This window comes from Cydia fagiglandana, chromosome 7 (genome assembly GCF_963556715.1).
Source record: "Cydia fagiglandana chromosome 7, ilCydFagi1.1, whole genome shotgun sequence".
Taxonomy (NCBI): domain Eukaryota; kingdom Metazoa; phylum Arthropoda; class Insecta; order Lepidoptera; family Tortricidae; genus Cydia; species Cydia fagiglandana.
The window spans coordinates 12,399,400-12,423,414 of NC_085938.1; the positions used below are offsets into that span (position 1 = coordinate 12,399,400).

Here is a 24,015-nt window from a genome sequence, read left to right on the forward strand (position 1 = left end):
AATGAATGAAAAGTATTTTAGAACATGGCTGACATTGCGGTTCGTCGAACGTGGAGTTTTTTCTTGAATATTTCATTATTATTAGAGACGTATCTACATAAATGAACTTGTATAAATAACTAGTGTAGTTTTTAATGAAAGGACATATAAAGTGAACTTCACTGTGCTCATTATTGTGTTAAAATGACTGTGGGAATGTTGGGACGCCGCGACCTCCATATCTAAAAAGAAGACTTCTCTAGAGCCCCATAACCTCAATATAACGTAGCTACAATGGAACTTCCGCAGCCACCTCAAGGTTTGTACAGAAACCTCCCTTTAGTATGTTTGTACACTTGCTTATGCCAATTAATGCACGTCGTCATGTTTTTAGATCAAGATCTGCGCAACATAATAGACAAACTGGCGCAGTTTGTCGCAAGAAATGGACCCGAATTCGAGAAGATGACAAAAAACAAACAGAAAAACAACCCCAAGTTCAGTTTCCTGTACGGCGGCGAATACTTCAACTACTACCAATACAAAGTGACGACCGAGCAAGCAAGTAAGCATAACCAAGTGTGGATGGAAGAATTTAAATATGCGCGATCGCGCGGTATCGCTGCTTGGTATAACCGACTCAAGTGCCTCCCCGCTGTTTATAGTTCTAAAGCAATCTGCCGGGGGCCAGACGGCCGCTCCCGCCGGGGCCTTTATGGCTCAGAACAGGCAATATGTACTGCCCCAACAGGGCGGTGCCACGGCCGCGCAGCTGGGTCTCGCGGCGTCCATGGCGGCGGCGCCGGCGCTGCAGCAGTGGCTGGCGGCCAACGCCGCGACGGCGCCCGCGCACCCTGCGCCGCGCCCTGACACCGATGCTCTGGTGCAGCAGATCAACATACTCAAAGAGCAAATCACTCAGTCTGAGAGCAATCTCAATGCCCAGCATAAGGTGAGATGTCATACCATTTTTTTACTCTTACCTGTATCATATGTCTAATTTATTTTCTGTACCTACAATTGAGGATGTCTTTATATAGCACTGACAATTTTTTTTGTTATAAGTCTTCTGTATTATTAGATGAGAATAGAATTGTTATTTTTCTCTGTTATCAATTCAGACTCTAGACCAGACAGTGACTAAAAAGATGAAATCATATGCATAAGAAACCATTTATAGAATTGGCTATGCTAGAATACCTGTGAGAAGTCTTTACTGATACTTCTATTAGCAATGAGATGATTACAATAAGAATTTTAGACTAAGACATAGTAACAGTTACAGTTTACTTTTCTTTATAAAACATAACATTTGTGATTCATACTGCTACCCCTTTTCCTATGTAGGCATGCTTAAATATGATTTTACACTGTACTTAAAATGGAATATTATTTTTACAGGCATCAATTTGAGGCTTTGTCCTCATAAAAGGATGTAGGCACATTGCTACAATAAGTTAAATTAAAATGTGAATTCATACTTTTCAATAAGTTAAAAAGGATTGTAATTTTCAGGTGTTGATTCAGCAGCAACAAGCTAAAATAAACGAGCTGGTTAGCAAGGCTCAGGTGGAGACGATTCAGTCTCTAGCCAGTGAACACAACATTAGTCTGACTGAGCTAGACAGCATTCTGCAGCCAATTATTGATACTTGTACTAAAGATAGCATATCTTCTGGTGAGTTCACTTTTCTGATATGTGCTATAAATTGCAATAGGTACTTTCAGCATCAAATAGATAGAGATGCCAAAAATGGCAGAATATATTGGAAGATTGGAACTGATCCTTATATGTATGGTAACAAAGGTGTGTTCTAATCTAATCAATGCTGACTGTACCTATATAAGTATATAATATAAAAATTCAGATGGAGTTCTTTCTTATGAGATATACAGCAATATTGAAAGTCAAAATGTAATTGCATGTGAAAATGTCCTATACATAAAACTTTACTGTTTGATTTGCCACTGTTTACTTAGGTTGTTTACCTTTTCTCATGTTTGTAAAACTGTATTATAGCTGCCCTTGGGGCTTTAACAAGGGTTAAAAATCTCAAAACCTATTCCTCAAATTAAACTACAACTAATCTACAATGCATTGCATTGAAACTGTTCAAATTAATTGGTTGAACAAAACCTTAAGACTCATGCGAACCTATCCGCCACCATACAATGGAAATTAAACTCACATTTTAAAACAACAATTTTAGTCCTGAAAATGCAAGTAACATATCTATATCTTGTACTTGTTTTCGTTGCTATAAATTGTAATCATTAGAGCAAGTCTTACATATATATCTACTTGCTTCTATGGATTTTTCACCTTCGCTCCTTTGTTTCTAGGCAAGGGCTGGATTTTGCAACATGCCACATCTCATGATGCGGGGAAAGTCATATCGCAGCACCTGTTGCGCAAAGTGACTCAGCCGGGGGCTGCATTCACGCAGAAGCTCCACATCATCTACCTTGTGAATGATGTGCTGCACCATTGGTTAGTATGCACTCTACTTCATATCTTTTACTGGGTATTTCAGATTTGTTCTCATTCTCATTTTGTCACTAATATTTCGGTCTTCATGTAACATCCTTATACATTTCTGATTGGTAATTTTTTTATTTACATGAAAAAAATTTTTTAAATACCTCTTTAGTTTTTATTCTAAGCAATAAACCGTTAGTGATTACCTAACCTATTATGACACCAAAGAAGTCCAGAGCATGTCTTTCGTCCCAAGTTATTAAAATTATGAAGTTTTTTCCTGATAATTTGAATTTGTTCCTAAATTGTAATGATATTGTACTTCAAAAGTTTATAATACTGTTAATCTTCTTATTGGTCACATAAACTTTTTATTTTTCATGATATTTAAATGTGAAAAAATTATCTTAATGTATATAAAACTTTTATAACTGGTAGTCAACATGTGGTAGTGTCTTTATTTTGGGTCATTTATAATTTATATTGGAAGCCATGACCGTTTCTGTTTATTCCCCCCTGTTGTCATTATAAATTCGGTGTCTATGATACTTTATTCCTAATTACAGTGCACGCAAAAACGCAGAAGATCTCAAGAAAAATTTGGAAAATGTGGTGGTACCAATGTTTTGCAATGCCAGTATAGGTAACATATTTATAATAATGCCCTCGAGATATAGGTCTCTTTTTGTTCGATTGTGCATTCTCATCTTGTATAAACGCATCTTTAGAGCATCACATGTGGTTTACGTCAGTCAAGGTAACTTGCTTAGAACCGCTGGCCCATACGACAACGGTTTAATCATTTGCTGTTTCAGCGGTGACGGAGGAGCAGGAGGCTAAGTTAAATAAGCTGCTCCGGCTGTGGGAGTCCAAGTCTAACTATTTCGAGACGGCGGTCATTGAGAAGATGAAGAGTCCGACCAGCAGCTACCAGGAATACCAGAACAATCTGGTGGCGCAACACTCGGGCGCCATCGCCCATCTCACACAGCAAACCAAATCCACATTCGAAAAGTATGTACTCGTATTTTATTATAGTAAGCCTCTTCAAACAATAGTTACTGACTAACCCCTTGTATTTTCAGTTACCAAACCCAGCACCAAGCATTCGTGGCGCATACAATGCAACAGATACAGCAACTCGAAATGCAAAAACACGCATTGGAATTACAACAGCAAAATAACCACGAACAAAACAATGATAACCAACAGAATAACATACAGAATAATTTCCAAAACAATTTCAATGATCAAAGCTTCAACTCTTCGAATTATGATAAAAATTTCAACACGACAACTCAGCAGCTATACGGTAGCGAGAGTGGTGATAATTATGCTTCCAATAATAGCTTAAGCGGGAACGAGAACAGCTATGATAGTCAGATATTCGATCAGATGAAAAATCAGAATAACTCTGAAGCTGAGGATGTTGACTTATCAAATCTGCCAAATGTGAACTTCTCTCAGCCGCCTCCGGGCTTCCAGCCCGAGCCGCCGCTCGCATTCCAGAACGGTCTTCCGGATCTCACCAAGCCCCCGCCGGGCTTCCCGCCGTTCCCTGAAGTCAACAACGAAGAGTTGATGCCTTCTGTACCCTATTTTGAATTACCGGCCGGCTTAATGGTCCCACTCATTATGGTAAGTTTTGATGTAAAAACAGTAGGCATTTTGCAAATCTTTTGTGCTTACTGCAGACTCATAAAATGCTGAGAACTATGCGGAGCTCATGATTTTAAGATCGATTTCAATATGTGTAAGATAGATCACCATTCAACGAATACAGCAAAGTTAATCGGTTTCTTACATTACGTATAGATAGATGGATTAAAATGCAGGGGTACCAGACTAATAGCTTTGCTGACTGTACATTTTGCGCCCTTGTTCATAATCATAAAACTTAGAAACCTCTTATACAAACTTCTGTCACAGAATAAATAATAGTATAATAGTATCTGAACATAGAGACAATAGAGGCGTGTTCAGATATTTGTTAGCACCTTGGCCGCTTCGATATATTTGATGACGACTGTATGATGCGTAAAGTATCGCGATTTTGTTGCTGTATTCTCAAACAAGGCACACAGCAATGGACACTGACAGCATACGGCTTCTATCACAGAATAAATAATAGTACTAGGTACAGAAGACTCACTCTCTAACAAAACGCGTCTGTCACGATCAGCACAGATATGGCCGCTAGGTGGCGCAAGCGCCACGCGCGGCTTATGCCATGCCACCAAAATTGATGTGGGACAGATGTACTTGTAGCATCTTGTTGCAAGGCGACGAAATCGCGGACTAGTGAGTCACTTCTGTTAAATTTTGTCTCTTTCTAACAAACAGACATCTCTTAATAACGGATAGGGACAAACGATTATCACACATTTAATAGTTGTGAAAACCCTGCAGCTAGAAGAAGACCAGTACCGTCCGCTGGACCCCGCCACCATCCGCCTGCCGCCGCCCGCGCCGCCCAACGACCGCCTGCTCGCCGCCGTCGACGCCTTCTACGCCTCGCCCAACCACGAGCGGCCACGAGACAAGTCAGTCTAAACGACCACATGATATGATTGTTTCCGAGACCAATGGCCAATGTTAGATAAAATGTGGCTTTCCACCAAGGTATAAGGAACCTTTTTTGATGGAAAGCCACATTTCAGAAGCTAAAGGCCTGTCTCCATATTGCGCGGCAAACTATCGAACATTGGCTCGCGAGCCAACAGGATCAGATCGATCCATTGCGCGCGGCTGCCTCGCGAGCCATTGTTCGACAGTTTGCCGCGCGATATGGAGACAGGCCTTTATTGGAGGTCAAAATTAGCCTAAATCGCCCACCGCGAACATCTAATTTCGTTAGCTGCCACATCATCTTCCTCGCCTGGAGCCTGGGGTCCGCTTGGCAACTAATCCCAGGAATTGACATAGGCACTAGTTTCGTTATCTGCCACTGTCGCTCGAATATGCTCAGATGTCCTACTTAAATTCACTTCTCCGCGCCATCCAAAAATGTGTTTTTATTACTCCTTATCAAATATTGTATCAATTTACATATTCTGCAATTTTAATTCATTATGCTATAATCAGGTTATTATCACTTGTGTTTTATCCAGTGACTTATAAACTTTTTGTTTTCAGTGAGGGCTGGGAGAAACTAGGTCTTTATGAATATTACAAAGCGAAGAACGCAGCAAGAAAAAAGAAAGAGGAAGACATTTCTCAGGGTATACGTCAGAAGTCAAGAACTCCATCGCCCATACCAAAGGATCTGCAGAAACAACCCTCACCGCCCGGTAGAAGATACAGGTACATATTATGCTATAGCAAATGAATAATTGATTTGCCGTGGATGCGTTATCACTTCGGCATTAAAGTTACCTCTGATATGGACGCAATAGCGTTCATAGACAATGTCTGAAAAGTCAAAAATCCCTGTAGCCACGTCAAATTAAGCCGAATTTGGGCAAGCTGCGGAAATAAATCGTGTAGTTTTTAAAATTGGTACAGGCATACCTTGTGGTGTCTAGATAAACATACTGAAAGTCCTCGAGGGTAGGGGGTGTGCTGGGGGTGTAGAGGGGGGTTGAAGGTACCTTTTTTCATATTTTTGCTCATATCTCGAAAATGTGTACGAATTGCATTATAATTACTTCGGACAAAAGTTTTAACATAAAATTTACTACAAATTTGGTTATGTTTATTTTTACCCTGCGATCAATACTTTAGGAGCTACAGGCTGTTAAAGTTAAATAAGAGATAAAAAATAGATGGTTTAAAAAAACGTCGTATTTTCATAATTATTGTTCATCATAAATAAAATTTTTAATTGATAATAAGCAAGCTAAATGACCTGCTGATAAAATATAAAAAAAACGGCCAAGAGCATGTCGGGTCATGCTCAGTGTAGGGTTCCGTAGTTACCCGTCCGTCAAAATAGACTATTTGCAAAAACTCAAAAACTGCTTAATCGATTAGGTTCGCTATATTTTTCTCTGAAAGTCTTTACTAAGTTATGTTTTCAAACCACAGCAGTGACTTTGTAAAATCTAGTAAGTCTCTAACCTAAATCAAATATCGTTTAAATTCATAGAGCCCTGTAAAATTCCCTATAATCAGACCGTAAAAAGTCTGCAGCGATTTTGATAGCCCACGCAGTGCAAGTGTCATTTTAAACGTCAATTATTATATTTTATCAGCAGGTTGCTTAGCTTGCTTACTCTAAGCAAATTTTTTTATTTGTGATGAACAATTACAAAAAAACGACGTTTTCTTAAACCGTCTATTTTTTATTACTTATTTAACTTTAACAGCCTGTAGCCCCTAAAGTATTGATCGCAGAGTAAAAATAAACATACCTAATTTGTAGTAAATTTTATGTTAAAACTTTTGTCTTAAGTAATTATAATGCTATTCGTACAGATATTAGAGATATGAGCAAAAATATGAAAAAAGTACCTTCAAACCCCCTCTACACCCCCAGCATTCCCCCTACCCTCGAGGACTTTTAGTATGTTTATCTGGCGGCGTAGCACGGTCGCGTTTTTATCCCTTATCACCATGCCTGTCACGTTCTAACAAGTATGTTAGTGCGAAAGGGACGCGCATAGTGATAGTCGATAAAAATGGATCCGTGCTGCGCCCGCAGGACACCACAAGGTATACTTGTACCAATTTTCAAAACTACACGAATTATTTCCGCAGATTTTTCTAATTTGCTTAGGCTACTGGGAGGTTTTTAAATTGTCCATGTTTTGGACTCGAGGAGTTAAATCTACTAGCTCCTGGCCATGATTCCTTTCGCGTTAACATTTTTATCTCACCATGTCACCTCTTAAAACTATGTACAGTGAAACCTGGGTAATTGAAATCTCAAAGGCCCGGCAATTTTGTGTCCATTAACCAGGTTTTTCAAGCCAATTAACGAGATTCAAAAATCGTTGTTTCAATTATAGAGGTTCTCATTAATAGAGGATGCGTTCTGACAAATTTCTTTTATGGAGGTGCAAATAACCATTGAATACATATACATATTATATAATGAACACTTTTCTTATAACCGTTTGGGTTTGAAAAAGATTCTCTTGAATTGTAGAAGAAAGTTTTATCGGAATGTTTACTATGTTTTTGATTTAATCAATACTATGTCATCAACTACAGGCTGTGATAAATAGTATAAATATCCAGTAAATAAAATGAATTCTAGTAATATTAAAATATGTATTTAAAATAAAATTATCATTGCTATAAAAATATTGTTTCTGATCGCTACATTATTTCTATTACAGAGATAATAAGTAAGACTCGTTTCAATAATAGAGGTAATAAGAAAAGCTAAAATAACGGATTTTTTTAGCTCAGGTTCAATTGGGTACTTTCACACGAGATTATTATTAGAAAAACATAGATAGCAGTTTTTTTAAACACAATTTCTATTTAATAAATCGGATAGAAGTATAAAAAGTAAGTGAGTTGACTGTGACGTCACTACACACGTTTTCATTTAAATCCCATATTAGCAAATCGTTTTGACAGTTCTAAAAAAGAAGCTGATTTGACTACTAGGAAAGTAGCCAATTATAGAAGTCTTGGCGATGTGGTCAATTACAGAGGCAAAATTAAGAAATGCACTAAAATCTAAATTGCAATTATAGAGGTTCCAAATTTTCAATTATAGAGGCCTATTGGTTGAAATTATTGAGGTTTTCCATTTATCCAGGTGGCCAATAAATCAGGTTTCACTGTAATTGACTTTTTACTTTGACAGGTCAAAGAGTAGAACACCAGAGAAACCATCCCCAGTGAAGTCAAAATCGCGGTCACCTTCGCCGAGACGGCGCTCCACAGCGTGGAGAAGAGAACGAGACAGTAAATATCTTACACTTTTAATAGCCGTAACAGACTACCGCACCGCACCGCACCGTGACCTTGGTAGTCGGTTGCGGCTTTAACCTATAGTCCATGGTTAATTGCTGGGTTACACCGAGCCAGCGTTTCTAGTGGTTCTGAATAAGGAAGAAGAAGAAGGATATCTAGTTATTTAGTTAGAGCATTTCCCCCATATATTCAATGCAAAACAATCGTCTTCCTCAGTTTTATATTTGCCAAAAGGAACTAAAACAAATGTGTCAGAGGTTCAGATTAAATACGTCTATGACTCTCTATCTATGTGATACTCTAAACCAGCGGTCGGCAACCTGCGGCCATTTTGTATGTAATAGTGACACACGGCAATGTCTCATAAAGTCATAAATATTAACAATGTACGGCCCGCCTCACCTCCGTTAACTACTATGTGGCCCTTGGCTGCTAAAAGGTTGCCGACCGCTGCTCTAAACTAATACTCTAATACCTATGTAGGTATATTGATTTAAATTTATAATGGCGCGTTTTGTTTAGGTCGCAGAAGATCGCGGTCGCGTTCACGGTCCCGGTCTCGCAGCCGCTCGCGGTCGCGGTCGCGCGAGCGAGACCGCCGCGAGCACCGCGAGTCGCCGCGCACGCGCCGCGTCGAGCGGAGTCGGTCGCCGACGCCGCCTAGCTTCCTGTGAGTAACACCCTTAGGGCCACTTGCACCATCCCACTAACCCGGGGTTAAGAGGTTAAACCGTTAACCTAGTGTCATATCGCTGGCCCAATATTACAGGGATCTATGTTACATTTTCAAGATAGTTGAAATTCTACTTAATGTCACTATGACAATGTTCAATTTTCAGTTCGATAAAAGTGAAACATAGAATTATCATTACTTAATACTTGTATTTAGATAGTTATTAAGTTTGCTTTATTATGTTTATAAACACGTACTTTTACTGTTTTATTGTTCGAAGCACATACTATGTAGGTATTTACTGTTTATTGTCTGGTTGATAGTTTAATCTCACCTTCTCCCATGTGTTAGCTTAGTTTTGTTCTTTAATTTTATTTTATTGTGTTTTTCTCTCTGGTTGCCCTGAAAACCAGCGCCATGGCTAAGTATCTTAGCCATCGGCAAATGCTGAGTGGCATCCATTTTGGTGTTAGTATGTATTAGGCCCACTTGCACCATTCCACTACCCCGGGGTTAACTGGTTAAACCTGGAGTTGCCATGGTTACCAGTACAATTTGACACTAGGTTAACGGTTTAACCGCTTAACCCCGGGTTAGTGGGATGGTGCAAGTGGGCCTTAGAGTAAGATGTATTTTAGGTTAAGTTTTATTTTGACACCAAATAAACTTTTTCTATTTCTATAACCCTGTAATATTGAGCCAGCAATATTGTATTGGTAACCATGGTAACTCCAAGTTTAATCGGTTAACGTTAAGTTAGGTTTATTATCAAGTGACAATTTTGTCTTAGGATGGTATACCTATCCAATTTCTTTGTCCAATAGGTATTGTGTTTCACATTTTGCTTCATTAGAGATAGAGACACAATTAAATTGAACAGGTGGAATACCACCCTTAAGCGATCCTATCTCTGAACTCTGTGGTACCGAAACAAAAATTCACGGCGTTTTATTGCCGGTATTGGTATTTCATAATTTCAGTGAAAGCTTGCACGTAATTAATTCTTCGATGACTTACTTGACTTCCTATTAAGTCTAAGTCCTATGTTCCCTAGGTGAGGCAGAGGGCCTCAACAGTGCGCCGCCATCTCGTTCTGTCTTGGGTTGCGTGCATCGCTTCGATAGCCCGATTGTCGTCAGTCAAATTCTTTACCGATATACATCAATATTATTTGTACGCTATGCAGAGGTTCCGGTTCAACGTTCGTCGCGTCATCTAGCGGGCTGGACGCGAGCAACAAGGGCCACCAGCTGCTGCAGAAGATGGGGTGGAGCGCGGGCGGGCTCGGCGCCTCCGGGCAGGGCATCGCGGAGCCCATCAGCGGGGGACACGTGCGAGACAAGCAGGACCAGTACAAAGGTGCACTCACTACTTTATTCTTATGAGGATAACGTCCGACCAAGAATAGTCTGCAGCAGATTTGATAGCCCACGCAGTGAAAGTGTTATTTTAAACGTCAAACTTCTATGAAATTATGCCGTATAAATGACACTTGCACTGCGTGGGCTATCATATCCGCTGCAGACTTTTTTTGGTCCGACTTTAGCAACTTGACATTGTTGACTGTCCGAGATCTGCAACGGTATCAAGGTCGCGTTATTATCACCTGTCATGTCAATCATGTCGTGCGTCACTTTCGTTTCATACTTGTTAGAACGTGACAGGCATGGTCACAAAATGAATAATAGTACTGCCGTACAGAATGGAAACTTCTAACAAACAGTGGGAAGACACTCCTCACTTCGGTCGAACTCGGCTCCGTTCGGCTCAGCATTGCTCCGAGCAATTATTAGGGTTGGCACCACTTGACTTCCTTTTGCCTGCACGACCACAGATAAGATGAACACTTGAATTTTGACAACCCTAAATAGCCGAAAGGGATAGTGCCATATGTTAGAAAGGGATAGCATGATTCGACCCTAAACCGATGTCAACTTCGGGTTTGTAGGAAGTGTCCTCTCTGTACGGTTATTAATTCTGTGCTATAAAACCGAAGTTTGACAGCTTTTCAGGGTCGAATCATGCTGTCTCTTTCTAATAAATTGCACTATCCCTTTCGGCTGTTTAGGGTTGTCAAAATTCAAGGCATTATCTTTGTGGTCGTGCACGCAAAGGTACGTCAAGCTGTGTCAACCCTAATAATTGCTCGGAGCAATGCTAAGCCGAGTTTGGCCGAAGTAAGCAGTTTCACACCCCTGGCATGGTGACGGATGATAAAAAGGCCACCACATAGCCTTCTGATCCCTACTAATATTACAAATTAAAAAAAAAAACGTTCAGGCAACTCAGGCCCTTAGACCTTACAAACTATGTAACATACTTACATATAACTCATCTAAGTTTTCATTTATGAATAATGAATTTTTATTTCAGGTGTTGGTGTTAACTTAAATGATCCGTACGAAAACTTCAGAAAGAACAAAGGTGCAGCATTTATTACAAGAATGAAAGAGAGAGCACTGGAGCGCTCCTCATGATCAGTGTAGGCTCGAGTAGATGTATATTATGTGTACAATGAGATTGTGTGGTTGGGATATGATTTATTTTATCTAAATCATCTTTAAAATAAATTTTATGAATTTTATTTTGTTGTCTGATTATTACAAGAAACATCTTTCCTAAGGGTTGTATTCCATCTGTCCAATGTGCATTGCGTCTCACTTTCTCATTAAGCAAGACGCGAGATGCAAAACTAAGATATTGGACAGATAGAATACCACCCAAGGGACACTAATTAAAATTATGTGTACATATTTTAAAGCATATTTGGTTCGACCGACTGGATGCTGCCCTGTAGGCCATCCTAAGGGCTGATTTAGACGGTGCGCGAACTCTCATGCGATTTTAGTTACATTGCGGACTGTTGGTGACATCCAATTCAGCCGACCAATCAAAAACCGTAATGTAATGAAACTCCCATGCGAGTTCGCGCGCCGTTTAAATGAGCCTTAAGTATCGATATGCGGATAGAGAGTGGAGGAAGATCTCCGGGAGCTCGGCGTCAGTGGAAACCGGCGTGGATCCAAACAGGACCGGGTGAAATGGCGTGCTGGAGGCCAAGACTCATTTTGGGGCGTCACGTCTAATAAACTAGTATTTTATAAAGCTTCCCTTACCAATTAATATACATTAATAGTTAGTATATGAGTGTAAAGTTTTAAGATAAATTCCTTCTTCAATTTGACGGCTAAAGTAGATGGCGTTGCAGCGCCCGGGAATAACTGGTTCATGTAACTTGAGCATGTTCGCGCATTTAGCCGGCGCCATGTGCATGCGACAAGATGACCCGACACGGTAGTTGTTAATTAGGTAGCCTTTGTTATAATATGCCTGCCATGGTCAAGCCATGGTATAACTGCCATTTGGGAGCAACAGCACTAAGGGGCAGTTGCATCAACCACATTTGACAGACTGATCAACGTGAGCCGGCGCGCCCCGGCGCTTTACTATGAAACTATCCATACATAAAAATTTTGCGAACTCTTTAACGATACGAACAGTTTGGTGCAACCGACCCTAAACGTCAAGGACCCATACTCTCATACAATCAGACTAGAGGGTTAGTAGGGTAGGGTAAGGGTAGTGAAAGTATTGCGCTAAGCTCTGAACTTTCAAGTGTTCATAGGCTATGGGTGTCTGCTGTAGTATAAAAAAAAACCAATAAAACTTAGTGGATTTGTTTATTAACAATTTTTACAACAGACTTACATTATTTCAATTAGAGTTCAAAATTATCTTCATAGTTATCTTTAAATTCGGCAAGCCTATCCAAAGTCTCCTGATACTCGGAAGCTTCCAAGCCTTCCTCTCGAAACTTGTGTAGTTTTGCAAATTTTACCCTGCTCACCTCTCTGTGTAGCTTTTCAAGCATATCTGTTAGGAAATTGCCATTGTGGTACCCCGCTATTACTGGACAACTTTGAATCCGGTCTTCACTAACTCCGTTTGTGACAAGACCATATTTATTTAAGTTATCTGAGAAAATCCTTGGATAAGGACTTTTCAGCTCTAAAGGATTATCACATACTGTAACATTAGTAGCAGATAGGAAGTTGTTTGCTTGGAAATATAACTCCATCATTTCTTTGACATCCCTGCACCTGTAAGCTGGTAAATTCATCTGCTCTTTAGCATTCTGTAGAGGGGCTTTTAGATAAGTCTCTGGTATACCTCTCACTGTAATGAGTTGAAACATTTTATCTGTTGCAATCTTACAACTGGGCGTTATAGGTGTGTAGATAGGTTTTGTAGTCCTATTCAAGTAGTCAATTAGATACTCTGAATCATTCATAGTAAATGGAATGCCCATGGATGCTGCGGCCATTTTTCTTCCATAGCCAGTCATATCTGCACACATATCAGACAAGGTGTAAGTATTGCTTTTGTGCCTGTATTTTTGGCTCAGTGTGTCCAAGGCGGAGGCCAGTAATGCTGATGAGTGGTAGTAATTTTTTGGATTGTAATTAACATGTTCAAAAAGCCTAGGACTACCTGGCTTTCTCCAGCCTTTCTCTCCTGTACACAGTGGAACAAATAAACTAGAATGCTGAGATAATCCTTCAATAGAAAAAAGTATATTGACAATTCTTATTGAATCTTTTAGGTTTGAGACATCTCTTTCTTCTTGTGTCTGTGGAGAGTTGTCTGGATAATGAGAAGCTATAATAGGATGGCAGAGCAAGGGTTTGGTATAATCATCCACCATATCTTCAATACATGCTAAAGCAAGGCCCGAGAACCCATCAGTGCAGTCAAAGTTTATTTGGAAACCCTGTATACTATCACATTCTTCAACATATTTTCTGATATTATCACTGAAGTCTTCGCCAAATTGAGATTTCCATACTGGTCGTCCAAGATGAAACAAATCAAATGGTGCCTGGAATTATAAAAAATATTTATAGTCAGCCTACTAGACTGAAGAATATATAACTGGAACAAGAAAATGACAAAACAAACAAAAGCTTACCTTATCATCTCCATGGCTGTATTCTTTGACAATGTTAACAGTGCGAGGATGGAATCTTGGATACAAAAAGTCAGTCCAAGTGTTCACACTCTCCTCCAATCTGTATTGTTTTGATCCGGCAACAGAGGGCCCCGCAGAATCAATGTCCTCTAAGAATTCATTCTTAAGAGCGACCGGTTCCTCAATTTTTTCAATACTTTCCCAAGTAACATCCTCAACATTTACAAATTCATCAGGCAATCCACCACTTGCGGGCAATGTTTTCAAAGAGCCCTTTAAATCGCATAAAAGTAACCTAGGAGTGTATGTGATCTCTCCCGTTGCGGTTTGTCCCTCTCGATACAGAATATCATGGTTGCATTCGGTTTTGCTCGCACCGGTGTAGTCGAAACCAAGTTCTTGTATGTTCCAAAAATGAGATCCAATGTAATTTGAATAGTGCCCAAATTGTATAGTAAGTATTTCACGTTTTGACATGATGACGACACTGAATACAAGATTTTAATCTAATACATTTCAATTAAAAACACCAAGACAAAGCAAAGGGAACTATGATGAAGCGAGGATCAACAAAACGCGAGTTTGACGTTTGATTCGACCATAGATATAAGAATATATACAGATGCCTTCCAAGCGAGCTGTCAGTGGGACCACTTTTTGTTTAGTGTACGATTAACAAAGCGACCCACTTTGCTGTAGCGATGTCGATAAAGTCATATCGATAAACTATCGACATTTCTTGCAATTTTAATTTTACTTCAAAGGTTTAACTATACCTAAAATGAACAAAAACGCTTTTATTCTTTATTGTGGTTATCAGATCACAATTTTATAGTCACGCCCCAGGAGAGAACCAAGGGAAACTTCAGATATTTAATTAAAATACATAAATACCTACTAAAATAGGTGGTCCGCAATAATTGAAATATTTTATTACATCATAATATATTCATTATCTATTAGCATTTCAATTATGCTTATGTTTAACGAAGATATTGAAGCTTCAATTAATCGCTATTTCGTTCCGCCGTGTAGCGTTTATCGATATATAACATGATTAAAATCGACTTTTTACATCCCTAAAAGAGCACACATATACGTTTTTACACACACATGCACAACCTGGGTCGCCTAAAAAGGGGCCACTTGGATTTGAAGTCCATCTTGTCAACAGTATGGTTGTCCTTTTTTGACAAACGGCATTTTTAAAAGAGCAAGGAGAGAGAAATGATACTAGTTGCTGCGCCGTGAAAGAGAACAGACAGAGTAGGGGGCTTGGATTTGACATTCAAGTTTTTTTAAAGATATATATTTGGATTCTAGGATTTTTACTTTAATTATTCCTGTTGTTAAAATACACTTTCCTGAATTTAGTAACATAAGACCAAAGAATATAATACTGCATGACAGAGATGCAGCAATGCATAGAAGTGGTATGGAGTTATCTGTATTGTGTCCCATTTAAATGTCTGTACAGACTGAGACAATTTTTCGCCACTCAAATCAGTGGCCCATTTTATAAAGCTACAAGTTACAATTTACAAGCGGAAGTCTCTTTCTAACCCTATGTGTTAGAACGTGACTTCCGCTTGTAAATTGTAGCTTTATAAAATAGGCCACAGGCCGTGCGCCAATTTGACTGATTTTCCGATACAATTGGGGCGCGGACGCAAGAATATCAATTTGTGACGCTAGTATTCGCCTTTGGGGGCATTTTTTTTTTCATGTGACGCAGCTATAAGTGAGAGCGAGAAAAAATTCTTTGTTCGAAAACATTTTTCAGTCACTATTTTCTAGAGATGCACCGGATATCCGGTTACTATCCGGTATCCGGCCTATCCGGCCATTATTTTACTATCCGGCCGGATACCGGATAGTGACCTGCTATCCGGCCGGATACCGGATAGTAACATTGCTTGATTTCAGAGTAAACAAATTGAATTTAAGAAACAGACACGGTCATAATCGTACTTGTTTATTATTTTAAAACAATTTAATCATTCCACTGACTTGCACGCGCACTCATTTCGAACCTAGAAATGAGTCCGCGCGAACGTTTACTAGGAAACAGGTCAAACCTGCAGAATGCGGACCTGAAAAACCGAAATGTAGGTATAGTTCCGCCGGCCGAATATCCGGCGGCCGGATACCGGATATTCGGCCAGTGTCCAGGCCGGATATCCGGTATCCGGTATCCGGCCAAACAACTATCCGTTGCATCTCTACTATTTTCGGAAATAGAACTCTAAAAGAAAATTTGTTTTTTGTTTCAACCCTTACGTTACGGTAACGTAGTGATTGTATGCTCTTTGCTTACGGTGTGGGATGCCGTTGGAAGTGGGTCTATACAGCTTGGCAAGAGTAGAAATTAAAAAGTGGCTACACTGTATAGTCTGTATTTTTAGGTATTTAAATAAAAGTAAACAAACAATTTGTAAATTTTCGGGTAGTTATAATATTTATTGGCTAAACGACCAATTACAAAACCGCCTGTATCAGTCACTGAACGACTTGACTTTAACCTACATTATTTGATCGTGTAATGTTTTCATCTACCCTCAACTAGCTTAAGGAGCCATTTGAGGGTAGATTTTGTTTACTTTTATTTAAATACCTAAAGATACAGAGTATAGCTTCGTCCTGTTTTCTTATATGTATACTGGTTTGAAAGGGACGACACTATACAGGGTTGCCACTTTTTTAATTTCGACTCTTTTTTGCCAAGCTGTAACTTTTCTGATAAATTGAATTATTTTGGAAATAAGGGATTTTTTTTCAAAAATAATTAACTAAAGATAGCTTTGGCCATATTTGTTTAGACAACCCTATTTATTTATTATGTTCAGGAACATAATTATATTATTTCATAAAAATTTAAGTTTCAGGCGGTATATCGTACCTAGACTATAATTATGGTATAGGAGACAAACGAGCAGACAGATCGCCTAATGGTAAGCGATTACCGCCTCCCATGGACACCAGTGGGGTTGTAAGTGCGTTGCCGGCCTTTAAGATAGAAGTACACTCTTTTATTGAAGGTCGTACCGGTCTGGAAATACCGCAGGTGTCATGGTCATGGATATGTGTAAGGATTTGGGGCGTGGTTGAGAAATAAAACAGAACATATTGAATTTCATTTTTATTACAAAAATGTTATTAAAAATCATATTCGACTCGGCATCCTTACATTATTTAGTAATAAACCTACATTTAAATTTCTACTGCTGTCTTACAAACTAGTTATTTTATTTAATCATATTTTACATGGATGTTGAAATACTGGCAGTGGAAAAATACAAATTCTATTTTATGTTACAAAATTGGTTAGAGATACGTTACATTGCTTCATTATTTTATTACTTTACGGAAGTCCAATAATAAAAGTTCAGATTCTTGGCATTGCTTTACATATGAGGCAGTTCCACTAGATATATCCAATACCTACGCCATTTGCAACAATTTCGCCTTACACAAGTGGGGTTTACCTTTAAGCAATACAAAATAATCGTTTTTTCAGCAAATGTTTTGCTTACACATAATTCATAAACACGTAAGTGTAGCTAAAATAGTATGTATGTATTAATTTATTATCAATAAAAATTCACAAACATACGCAGTGTTATTAATTATTACAAGCAAATTATTTCCCGCTAAATCTATTTACACATTGCACGCTATTGAAATTTTATTAATAATGTCAATAATAATAGTAGTATGCACCTAACAAAGTCTTGTTGCGCTCCAACTTTAGAACGCTGGTGATTTCAATATTTGTGCCATTTTCAACCAAAAGGGTGCTTACTGTAGGTTTGTCAATAAGGCGCTATTTCCATATAGCTTCAATTTGAAATCAACCTTATTACAACCAACAATGTGGTGCCTTTTGGTTGATGACGTCACATGTTGTCGTACAAGTTACATTTTCCTTCATTCAGATTAACCAACATCCATAAACTAGGGCGGCTGTGTACTGCACGACGTTTTCACACACGAACTTTTGGTCCTAGATGCTACATAACATAAGGTAGAAGTACTAGTGCTCGACGCTGCACTAGTATTCGACACGGACACTTTATGTCAAAGTGACAAGGATTAAATTTGAATACAGATAAATCTTCGCCGTTCAAATTTAACCTATATTACTTTGACATAAAGTGCCCATGTCGAATACTAGTACTTCTACCTTAGTATACACGTGTAGTTAAAACGATTCGCCTCGTGCGCAACCGCCGCTACCCTTCAAGTCAGATTTGTTACTTGGGCCATGATCTAATTAGCTACTTACATATACCGTTAAAGAGTAATGGGCATATGGAGTGATGCGTTTGTAATGTAGCAAAGCGCATCATTGACAACAGTGTATTGAGGTGGATTCTTCTGAGCATGAAACATCGACAAAAATATAAACGATTGCCGAGGTGATGGTCTACAGATTGGACTAAAAGTTAACGCAAAATTGCAAGACCTCATTTTGTTCTAAAATTGAATAAAAATAAAAATAGCTGAAGTGCGGGCATGTGGTAAATGAGGCAATGATACAAAGTTAATGACATACTTAGCCAACAAAAGAATTCTGTGCTTCTCGGGAAAGAATTGATATAGGTACAGTCGCCATCAGATAAATCGGAGCGGCAAAGGTGCTCAAAAATATCTGAACATGCACTCTAACGCCTTGACAATAAACACCTGTTCAGATATTTGTGAGCTCCTTGGTCGCTCGCGACTGTACAAATTCATTACAGTTCTGTGCAACTGACATCAGTCGCGTGGAGCGATTTTTCGGAGAAGAATACCACAATAAAGATATAGGTACTTACTTACATAGAAAATTTTAATAAACCTAAGTTGCAAGTTATACTGAGCGTTTAGCCAGATATAAACGATTATGTTTATAAATTAGGCTTGGTTGTCAGTCCATTACGCCATTACTCTTTTTAATACAATCTTTTTGTTAACACAATTTCACTAACACATTAACATCCAATAAATCACAAGTCCTATTTGCACGTTACTTTTCCTAACATCGTATCACTTGTAATTTCATCAATCCTATGTGTCCGTGTCATAAAAGTTAAAAGTTTTGCATTACAAGTGTGTCGTCACGGTACCTACCTACGGTCGCCATAACACACCGAAACATGCGACACAACTGAAAACCGCCTTGTCGCCGAAATAATTTTTTAGCTTGTAAGATTTTACAATTGTATGTATGTTAGTTTGTAAGGTATGTATCTATGGGCCATAGTTGCCTGATAATAAATGATATTTGATAACAAGCATATCAGATCAGAAGTATCTGAACTGTTATCTTCTTGACAATAGATTATTTATTCAGATGTTTCTATTTATGTTTTCCGGCCAAATATATATTATAACGACTGTATTCTGTACAAACAGCGCTTATAAAACACTTGTACTACAAATAGTCTTGAACTTCTATGACAGGTCACTCGTCCCTACCGCGTAACGTGTTTAAATGCATTGGACTAGGGGTGTGCTTTTCCGTAACAAACCATGATCTTGAAGACATGAGATCTACCGTTATCAACACAACCTTAATATAATTTTGCACCTCAATTCAATCACTTAAAATAGTTAAAATACTACTGGAAAAGTCTAATAGCAAACTTTTATTCAGTTCTGTAAAAGCCACTTTCATGAAAGTATTTTTCTATTGCCTGGAAGACTTGATGTTGAAACTAGTCGCTGTTATTTATTACGATTACAGTCATTAGATATACCTATGAATATCCTGAAGCTGAATGAAAATACCAACACAATATCAGAGTTGGGGATAATGTATGGTTATTATTCAATACGTCATAAATAACAGAATCTAGGCACAACAGCAGGGCTAGCCGACAAAAGCATCCGTCTATTTAGAACGTATGCTGCCGACTAGAAGATTTAACTGAGCACACCCTACCTATTTCATAAGATATCGCCTGGAATGACCTGGGCTTACTGACATGATTATCCGGCGTATTTATTGACAAACTTATTGTTTTGCTCGTACGAGAAACACTTAACAAAGAACAAACACAATAACGTCACATACTTAATAATCTTAATTAATCAATGAGAGGTATTGTACAAAAATGAGTCATTTCTGAACCCGGCCAAGTTAGGAATTGGGACAGGTACGATCCCGGGCCATAGGTTCAGAGAAGAGTCATTTGTTTATGTAAAGACCTTCCATCATCGCTCGTCTTTTATTTGCCTTTACAACAAAACAATAATGATGTGCCTAAAACAGTCAAGTCAATATTTTACTTGTCTTGACTGTTTGCATATACAATGTACCAATACCAACTGGTATGGAAGTTCATTGCTCTATATATTTGTCCGAGTACTGACTCAAAGACAAATACTGAGTCATACAAATACAAGACGTAATTACTGAACCACGTTGCATTTTCCGTGATACGACCTTAGCATCTAATTACACGGTTGTTGTCAAGACCGTAGAGTTGCGTGATGGGAGGTTACAAGTAAAACGGTATAGTGCCACATAGTTCCAGTACTCGTATACAGATAGACATAAAACAGCTTATTGTTTACCGCGTGGAACAATATTTGGCACTATAATGCATAACAGACTAGAGCTGCCAGTGTCAACTGTCTTATGTAAAGTAGAACATAAATGTAATAGCGGTGGGAACTTACTTAATACCCGCTATGGTGCGTGTGCGCGCTACTGTACCGAGACTTTAGTCGATAAGTCAACTAATTTCTATAGTTCCTGTCAACGATGCCCAATAGATTACGAGCAAATTGGTAAAGAACTAGAAATCGTTGCCTATGGAATGAACTATTCACTAACACTATCAATTTGTTTATTTACTACATTTGGTGTTATTTTATTTAGTAAATTCTGATGCTTTACTGTTTAGGGGATAACTACCAATTCCCTTTTTAGCAAAATATAGTTATAAATGCTACGTAACGCAACATTTCAGTAAACGTATAAAAGTGTCAATACAGTAGCAGAAACGTTTTTGTACTCACAATGCGGCCGCAACACGGCCCCTTACAAACTAATATGGGAACATTTCATACTCGTATATCGCCTACGTTTGAACACTATTATTTATTTTATAGTACCATTATTAAAAGTTTCACGGACCTCACTATCTAACGCCGAAGCGGTCACGCGAGTTTCGAATTCCCCTTAAACTAAACTAATATACAGTGTAAGATATGTAACAAGTGTCCGCTCGCTAAACGGTCTCACACTACGGGCATACTTTTTACGTGCCAAAAAGGGGCACCACACGCTCGACTTAATTATTACAATTCGAATTTGACATTATTTAATTTTTAATGGAACAGAACGATCACTGGTTCGCCTACGCTAAACTACCTATCGCCTCGACCCCTGTAGATCACATGTGTGTGTGTGTGTTTGTGGTCTAGATGAGCGCGACCCGGTTGACGAGCGGCGTTTTCCGTCGGCTTGTGTGCGCCTGCGTCGTCACCGGCTGGTAGATGAAGCTCGTCTTCGCCCTCTTCGCGGAATGAACTGGTAACAATAACACCCCATGAGATGACAATGTCATAATTGCTGCTATGGAGTTGGCAACTGTCAAAGGTTTGCATAGATGGCGCCATCATAGCTTGCCCCTTTTTCTATAAGATTTTTACATACTTCTAAGGATTGACCGCTATGCTGGCGCCATCTGCTAAGTACTTGGACCGGCCAACCCCATTATTGTTGCTATATGCTATTTGGGGACGCGAATTCGTCTATAGCATCAAATTCGGCTGGTGTAGCCTACAGGTGTGCTAATAAGAGTGAATTGTACATTGTGTTTTTGAAGTTCTTTTAATTCACAAACCACTATGACATCATAAAATAATCAATTCTTCGTTACTGAATACTTACTTGTATAATTTTCTGTGACTGATAGGTCCAACTTCATGGGTTTTGTTACGTCGATATCGATTTCTTCATAGGATTGATCTAACACCTGGAACCAAATGAAAGAAGTCTTTAATTATTCATTACTATAGATATAAGATGTAAACTATAAACAGAACTAATAGCCCGATTCGTTGTTTTGCAACTGTCGGCATGTTGCGTTGTATTAAGTAGAACTAGATTTAAAACCATTTCAACATATCACAACCAAAAAAATAATTACTTATTTTCGACATGATTCACTACAAAATTCCGAAATCAATATAGTTGAATTAAATTGGTGACCAATTGACAATTATAGTGCGGATTCTTCAGTCGGGTGTTGCGTGTACTGCTTTGCCTTGCGACCGAAGTTCAAGTTTGTTAGGAAAACTAGAAAGTTGTGAATTATATGCAACTGACTGTATCTGCAGCATGTTATGTGGATGCAAAAGTGCTATATGTCGTGTCGGCAGTTCAGAGGGTCAAGCCAAGATGACAATTGTTTATGTTTATTGACAAACGCCAATCGCAAAGTAAAAATGTTTCGGGACGACATGCGACGAAAATTCACGTCATCATTTCCATTTTCGACTGGCGTTCACTATAAACAACTGTCCCCGCGGCCAGCATGCCTGTGCTGACACCACCTCCAACCCGTGTCTGACACCTGCAGCACGGTTGTATTGCCTGTAGGCAAGGGTGTACTCACCTCGATGTCGCTCTCGTCGTCGTCGGGCTCGAGGTACTCGTGCAGCGCGCCGGACGCGGCCAGCAGGCGGTACGTGCCGCCCACCATGCCCGTGCCCGACACCTCTTCCACCTCCAGCTCCTGGTCTGACACCTCCTGCAATCAATTAAAGAACTTTAAGAAAGATATAATCGATTAGCCGGGCACTTCTAAGGCTAGTTGCACAAACCATAATCGCATCAATTTCCTTGATAAAATGAGTGACGTTCGCAGCCGATTACTGTCACGATTATGAAATTTAATCCGTCACGCATTTTATCACGGAAAATGACAGATGTAGTGCGCATATCGAGGCCGCAGCGGTAATGTCAATGTCGCACCAGTCATCCGAATATCACCATAGTTATTATCGGTGCAAAAAATAGTTGCCTCCTCCCATTTCTATAAACAGGATGAGACACTACTGACAAATTACGCAAATATCAAGCTGCTCGATATTTCCTGTGAGTGTAAGGTCACCCGGACACATTGCACCTGCGCTACTTCTGATGTGTTTACAATTATGCACATCTGCCCTAACCTTATCATTATCACTTCAAGGTCAGGCGAAGACTTCACACTAACCTACTCAAATAAAGGTTTCACCTAGGATTTGGAACATAACTTGTCTCAAATTTTATGCTCTACATTTTTACTTAGATGTACATCATTAAGTACAGAAATCTTGATATTCGCGAAAAACCAATGTTCGTCACATTTGACTTTGAAAATCTTCCGACGCGGACACGAAATTTTCGTGATTTTTAAGCATAAGACAACTTTTAGAACGCCATAATAAAGGTGTGTACGAGTTTCCAGTTTCTTATACTGGTTATATTCCGTGGTTAATCCGTTTGTCTTACGATATCTGAGTTAAAATACATCTGCCCGATGATCTCCTCGTTGACCTCAGGGTCGACCCGGGCACAGAATAAATAATAGTACTAGGTACAGAAGACTCACTCTCTAACAAAACGCGTCTGTTACGATCAGGACAGATATGGCCGCTAGGTGGCGACAGCGCCACGCACGGCTTATGGCAAACCTCAAAATTGGGGTCGAGCGGATGTACTTTTAGCTACCTGTAGCAAAGCGACGAAATCGCGGAGTGAGACACGCCTGACCCGGGGTCTATGTCTCCGCTCCGCTGTACTTCGTCTCGCCCCGTTCTACTAATAGAGTTACCAACAGAGTTACAACACACCTGCTCGATGATCTCCTCCTCGTCGACCTCAGTCTTGATCTCGGGGTCGATCTCGACGTCCGCGTCGAGCTCGGCGTCGGGGTCTACGTCTGCGTCGTCATCTTCTGCGTCTCCCGCCGCTCCGCTGTACTTCATCTCGCCCCGTTCTAGCGCTTCTAAGCTTTCTGGAATGTTAAATAGACATCAGGAATGTTGGGGTTTTGATGCAAT

General features: G+C 39.3%; 3 protein-coding genes across 3 annotated transcripts in view; 1 reads left to right on the forward strand and 2 right to left on the reverse strand.

Moving 5' to 3' along the window:
- LOC134665895 (uncharacterized) overlaps window positions 1-24,015 on the reverse strand; it is a 286,141-nt gene that overhangs the window by 249,854 nt on the left and 12,272 nt on the right. Inside the window, exons 5-8 of the mRNA XM_063522939.1 lie at window positions 23,806-23,969; window positions 22,584-22,718; window positions 21,857-21,941; window positions 21,383-21,493 (exon numbers count right to left, since the gene is read on the reverse strand). Coding sequence (XP_063379009.1) covers window positions 21,384-21,493; window positions 21,857-21,941; window positions 22,584-22,718; window positions 23,806-23,969 — 494 coding nt within the window. The 3' untranslated portion in view covers window position 21,383. The remainder of the gene's footprint in view (window positions 1-21,382; window positions 21,494-21,856; window positions 21,942-22,583; window positions 22,719-23,805; window positions 23,970-24,015) is intronic.
- Window positions 7-11,586, forward strand: LOC134665878 (calcium homeostasis endoplasmic reticulum protein). Its single transcript, XM_063522907.1, has 14 exons — window positions 7-298; window positions 374-544; window positions 645-931; window positions 1,495-1,657; window positions 2,323-2,470; window positions 3,025-3,101; window positions 3,274-3,472; window positions 3,544-4,096; window positions 4,868-5,001; window positions 5,594-5,761; window positions 8,220-8,320; window positions 8,852-8,999; window positions 10,189-10,361; window positions 11,376-11,586. The coding sequence occupies exons 1-14, from the start codon at window positions 274-276 to the stop codon at window positions 11,477-11,479; spliced, it is 2,451 nt and encodes an 816-aa protein (XP_063378977.1). The 5' UTR covers window positions 7-273; the 3' UTR covers window positions 11,480-11,586.
- LOC134665879 (protein misato) lies at window positions 12,670-14,541 on the reverse strand. Its single transcript, XM_063522909.1, has 2 exons — window positions 13,972-14,541; window positions 12,670-13,881 (listed from the first exon to the last, which is right to left on the reverse strand). Exons 1-2 carry the CDS (start codon window positions 14,446-14,448, stop codon window positions 12,721-12,723), a joined length of 1,638 nt encoding a protein of 545 aa, XP_063378979.1. The 5' UTR covers window positions 14,449-14,541; the 3' UTR covers window positions 12,670-12,720.

Excerpts from the sequence above, each read along its gene's own strand:
- LOC134665878 (XM_063522907.1), top strand. The coding sequence starts at position 274 with ATGGAACTTCCGCAGCCACCTCAAG. Across the intron at positions 299-373 it reads ACTTCCGCAGCCACCTCAAG|ATCAAGATCTGCGCAACATA; the intron begins GTTTGTACAGAA and ends TCATGTTTTTAG. Across the intron at positions 10,362-11,375 it reads CAAGCAGGACCAGTACAAAG|GTGTTGGTGTTAACTTAAAT; the intron begins GTGCACTCACTA and ends TTTTTATTTCAG.
- LOC134665879 (XM_063522909.1), bottom strand. The coding sequence starts at position 14,448 with ATGTCAAAACGTGAAATACTTACTATACAATTTGGGCACTATTCAAAT. Across the intron at positions 13,882-13,971 it reads ACAGCCATGGAGATGATAAG|GCACCATTTGATTTGTTTCA; the intron begins GTAAGCTTTTGT and ends TTATAATTCCAG.